General features: G+C 39.8%; 1 protein-coding gene across 1 annotated transcript; it reads right to left on the minus strand.

Moving 5' to 3' along the window:
- Window positions 1-2,386: 2,386 nt before the first annotated feature.
- On the minus strand, window positions 2,387-3,157 carry LOC127081357 (uncharacterized). Its single transcript, XM_051021620.1, has one exon. It carries the CDS (start codon window positions 3,155-3,157, stop codon window positions 2,387-2,389), a length of 771 nt encoding a protein of 256 aa, XP_050877577.1.
- Window positions 3,158-5,998: the final 2,841 nt, after the last annotated feature.

Here is a 5,998-nt window from a genome sequence, read left to right on the forward strand (position 1 = left end):
GGGCTTAGCGAAGCTTCGCTACAGGCTCGCCTAGCGAATTCCTGCGGGTTCTGGATTTTCCATTGATAACAATATGATTTTAGGGACTCTAAACCCTATGGTATCCATCTCAGAAACGGAACGATTAAACATTCGAGGTATTGTTTACACATTCATACACATCTGAACCCGTGGGCAAAACCTAACGTTACCTCATACATTCAGAGTATTCAAATTCAAAGCATAGAGTAAAAGGAATAAGGGAAAACCTTATTGGAGAGATCAATTAAACTCGAATGGCACGGCTAGGTTTGCAAAGCAATGTTAGGGTTTGCGTGAGATGGAGGTGAAAACGTGGTTGAGTCAGAGAGAACTTTTCAGAGCTGTCTGGAGGTTGCTGCAGATTAGTTCGTAGGTCTCTCTCTGCCAGGGAATAGGAATCGCCTCTTTCTCTCTCTTTTTCTCCAGGGTTTTGTCTCAATGAAACTCTAGTATTTATAGCCTGATATTGGTGGCTTTGTGGGCTCAGAATGAAGGCAACTCAAGCCCAAAATTTTCTGTTATTTTTCAGAAATGCGCGCGCTTCGCCTAGCGAAGGATCTGCTCGCCTAGCGAGCATGACAGGTCTCTTCGCTAAGCGAACCATTCTGCTCGCCTAGCGAGCATGACAGCTCAGGAACAAATTTTTGCTCCTTCAAGATTAGCATTTTGAATGATGAATAGACCCCATTTGAACCTGTTGGAAGTAACTCAAGTCTTTCCCTTGTGTTGACTGATCACCCGGATAGAACTCACAAGGTGTCCTGATAATATTCAAGCTTCTTGGATCTAATTCCAATTAACATGATGAAATGCAATATGAAATGCTAAATGACCTAAAAAAATGAATGCATGAATGAGGATGGCAAATTTTGGGGTGTTACAGTACGCCTTTGAAATAAACCCTGCTTTAATTAGGTCTTTGGAGGGTTGTAACGTGTCTTGGTTCACGGTTTCATAAAGAAAGGATTTAAGGCTCGAACCTATCCTAACCCACCCGCTCTTTGTGATGTTCTTTAGTCCTATATTCAGTTAGTTCGACACAAGCTCCTATTTTCCAAAAGGGATTTGGGATTGAAAATAAACCCACGAGGTTTTTAGAGTGGCAGCCATGCACCTTCAGTTTGGCATGTAGCCACACGATTTTGTTCTTGCTGAGGATTTTCTTTTGATTCCTCATTTGCAGATTTGTTTTTTCATTTCCCTACTTTTGCTGGATTGGTTTAGATTTACAATCCATAGGGATTCCCTAATTTTTTCCTAAGTCACTTGTTTTTCAGTTTTCGACTTAGCGGACTTTATTTCTTTTTTTCTCTTGTTTTTCCTGTTTCTTTTTGTTGAAACAAATCGTGTGACATCTATCCGTTTGATTTGGAATAGGTTGGGACCACCTCCTGCCTCTGTGGGTGAGGGATACCCATTTGGAATTTGCATTTTCCGACCTCTTGCGAGGGATAAGATATGGTTGATCCTCATATAGGACACTCCCTTTTTGAAGTTTGAGCGTCTGGTCAAACTAACTGATGACTACCCTACCTCGGTTTGAGATTAAGGGTTTTATATTTAAGAAAGAAACTCATACTTCTTGGCTAAAAGGGATTGACTAGGGATTATATTCCTTATATCTCTATTGTTTGGGATTTGAAACAATGCCTTACATCATCAACAAGGTTTTATTCAAAAGTGTACGAGTAATGATTTTGTGTTTTCAATTTCATTCTCCTCCTCTTAAGACCAACATTTGAATATTGACAAGATAAAGTATAAGTGGACATGAATGGATTTAATTTCAAAACATGCATATTCATTTCAATGTCATTATTATTCAAAAACAAATAAGTTTATTACAAATGAATGTTACAAATGGCAATCAAGACGATCACACATGAACATGATTGAACTAATGATCGTTGGAGTGATCAACTTTATTCTCCCACTTCTTGGGGGTGTTGGGTATGGAAACAACTGACGGGACAATCCCACAAATGTAAATCCTTCAAATCTACTGCTACTCTGACTATGGCACTGCAGATGTACTTGCCTGCACGGGGTTGTTTGGAATAACTGGCGCGAACGATATAGCTTTTGAGTCAATCAAGTCTTGTACTTTGTGCTTGAAGACATTGCAATTCTCGATCGAGTGCCCTGGCGTCCCAGAGTGATACTCACAACTGACGTTCATGTCATACCCGGGAGGAAGAGGTACTGGAGGAGCCTTAGCTTCCCTTAGCTGAACCAATCAATCCTTGAGCAAATGAGTTAGCAGACGACCAAACGACATGGAAATTGGATCAAACCTTCTAGGAGGCCTTCTTGGTCCTTGTCTACCATGCTGATAGTAGTTCTGTTGTTGCAGAACAAAAGGTTGCTAAGGAGCATAGGGTTGCTGATATTGCATCATTGGAGGATCAGTAGTGCTAGCATACGTTGGCTGCTGATACGGGTTAGGTGTTACTGTTGCCACCAGATAGTATGGCATTTGGTAACCTCCATCTCCCCCTTTAGCGATTATGGTAGCATTGGTCTCCCCTTCCTTCTTCTCTGAGAATCCGGAATGAGACTTCTTCGCTCTATTAGCCACAATTGTTGTATCTTGTATCTTGCCGATCTTCAAGTTGTTCTCGATTCGCTCGCCATCAATGACCAAGTACGAGAATCCCGAAGTGGTTCTTCCAGTCATTCTTTCAAAATACGGCCCTTGAAGGGTGTCCACGAACATGTCTATCAGTTCTCTTTCAAGAAGAGGGGGTTGAACCCCGACAGTTAGATCTCTCCATCGTTGGGCGTATTCTTTGAATGATTCATCCGGCTTCTGAGCAAGGCTTTGGAGCTGAGTCCGATTGGGAGCCATGTCTAAATTATACTGATAATGCTTCAAGAAGGCTTCAGCAAGTTCCCTCCAGGTTCGTATATGCGTGCGCTCGAGCTGCATATACCATTCCAGAGAAGTTCCACTAAGGCTGTCTTGGAAAAAGTGCATTAAGAGTTTTTCATCATCAGAATGAGCAATCATCTTTCTGCAAAAAGCTCGAATGTGAATCTTTGGACAGGTGACCCCTTGATACTTTTCAAAGCTCGAAACTTTGAACTTAGGAGGAATTTTCACGCCTAGTGTCATACTCCAATTTTGTCCGGGCATTTTAAAAATTTCATAAATTTGATTTTATTTCCAAATTGCATGAGTTATACACAATAACTTGCATTCCATCAAGAATAATACCTAAAATATTAGTCGGAGTAAACTCTCGAAAATACAGACAAATTGGTTAAATTATTCCCCAAGCACATGCAAAATCAGCGGGTAAAAAGTTTCAAAATTAAACTTGCAGACAACAGTATTATTAATCTACGGTTCGTGTAGTTTAACCTGGTGTCCTCATTATATTTTTTGATTACTTTTTCGGTCTCATTTTGACCCGTCTGAGCCTTTTAACCGATGAAAACTTATTTCAAAATTAAAAGAAACGCTGTATTTTTTCAATAAGTATATTTAGTGCTGATCATTTTAGTACATCCGATTTAATTTTTTGAGCAAAACTTCGCTCGACATTTATTCATTTTTCATCATCTTATTTTTCTTCTTTCGCCAAAATATTCAGAAAAATAAATAAACATTTCCATGGTCCCCGCGCGACCAAAACTCTTCAACTTATCAAACCTCTTTCATCGCCCCCGCGCGACTGAAACTCTTTTTAAAAGAACATTGTTCAATCCTTTCTAATGCGCATAATAAACTAGTGCTTAAGCCTTCGCCGAGAGTAGATAAGCCAACATTTAGCCTTTAGAACGTGAACTAAACAGTCGTTCATAAAATACACCAAAAGACCGTAGTTCCCCGAACTACGAATGCTCTGATTTCCTTATTGCACCATAAGGATACGTAGGCACGGGATTGCGAAATCTTGGTGAGCACACTAATAAAAAACCTCCCTTTTCCCCCTTCTGAGGTTTCCATGCATCTCTCTTTTCAATATTTTTATCACTCGAAGAAAATAAACAACATAAGCTAACATTTAAATCGCAAATTAGACAAAAAGGTTCCCGTTGAGTACAACGGACACGAGGGGTGTTAATACCTTCCCCTTGCGTAATCGACTCCCGAACCCGAATATGGTTGCGACGACCATTATTCTATTTTTGAAAGGCTTTATCGATATTTTCCTTTTCCTTCATTGGGATAAATAAAGTTCGGTGGCGACTCTGTTAGAACATAATTTTTTCTGCGACCATCGGGAGGAATCGTATTTTTCGAGATGCGACAGATGGCAACTCTGCTGGGGACATATGCTCCAAGCAAGAGAGGGTCAAGCCTAATTTAGTTCAATTTTCTATGAATGTTAAAATGTTGTTTGTTTCTTTCTCTTTATCTTATTGTATTATTTATGCTATTTGTGATTCACTTCTCTGATGCTATGATGGGTTGTCTATGGTTTTGTATGCATGTTGTGAGATAAGTGTAAAGGCAAATTGTCATACAACACACAATCATAGGTTTCGATGATGACAAATGACCACCATGGATGAATCGGCATTGTCGATTCCACTTCTACAAAACAAATGCAACATATCCTTTTCTATGCTCATCTAAAACTGCTATATTTCATACAACATATGTGGATAAAATGTGATCATGACAAAATGCATGAAAATCACAAAAATATGAATTTTTGCAGATTTGCAGGGTTTGAGTCGACCACAAGGGTCAGCGCATGAACCACGGGTCAGCGCATAGCATAATGATGTTGGTCACTGGTCAGCGCATGGACGCTTTGAGTCGACCACAGGTCGGCACATGGCTTAGTGCAGTTGGTCACGGGTCAGCGCATGGAAGACTTGAGTCGACCATAGGGTCGGCGCATGAAACTTTCATTTTTCCACGGGTCAGTGCACGCCGACCTATGGTCGACGCATACTGAAGCATTCTTCAGCCTGTCCAAAATTGCAGGCCATGCATCCACGCATAGACCTGCTATGGTCGACCGCTCGTGCGCAAACTCAGTTTCTGAATATTTTCCACTCTGTTTGAAAAGCTGTTATTTTTGGTTGGTAAGTTGGTTACTATATATAGAAGTTTAGTTACTTGTATCAACTAACATTTGTCAAATTGATTCAAGTGTTCAAATAAACAAGAAAAAGTGAAATAGGTGTCCAAGATTCATCATCTTCATCTTCAACATCTCAAAACACATCAACTACACACAACCTTTTTTGAAGTGCTTTGTGATTGGTTAAAGGTGATAAGGTTCGAAGCCGAGATTGGGGAATCCGGTTTGGGTTGAAGCTTGTGACAGGTTTTTTCTTGAATAAAACCGTTGGGGTTTTGTCCTCCAAGACTGGTTTTTGTTTGGGGGTTTTTGGACGAATTTCTTCATCAATTTTTAGCTGAGCGAAGGTGATTGAGAAGAGGAAGTCTTCGTCAATCTAGTAGCGGATTCAGTGATATTGAAGGGAAGAATTCGGGTTCGATTTGTTGTAGTTGAGATCAGCCGGGCCGAGGGTTTGAAGAACTGAGGGTTATTCAACAAATGGGCTGGAATCGGAGGTCTATCAACAACAATCGAAGGGCTTGATTCATCTTGAATCAAGGAACAAGGAGTGGAAGCAACATTCAATGTCTTGAGGATTCTGTTGTATATTTGCTTTGCAATCCGTGTATAAACGGTTAAATTCAACAGGTGATATCTATTAAATCATCTCAATTCTAGTTTTAGAATTGAGGGCAGACGTACCCCAAAGCGAGGATGACGGGGGAACTGCCTCATCAAATCTCTGTCTTCTCTATTTTTCAGCATATTTGTTTTTAGCTTAAAAATTAAGTGATTTTAGTATAAGCACTTTTATCAAACCTTGATATTAATTGAGTAAGAAATTAAAACTCTGTTTTTGAATTCAAAGTACAATTAAATATTGTACTAGACTAATTGAAATCTCTTACTCAACATAAATATCACTTGGAGTGTTTTTGCACACCAAGTGTTTG

The sequence above is a fragment of the Lathyrus oleraceus genome, chromosome 5 (assembly GCF_024323335.1).
Source record: "Lathyrus oleraceus cultivar Zhongwan6 chromosome 5, CAAS_Psat_ZW6_1.0, whole genome shotgun sequence".
Taxonomy (NCBI): Eukaryota; Viridiplantae; Streptophyta; class Magnoliopsida; order Fabales; family Fabaceae; genus Lathyrus; species Lathyrus oleraceus.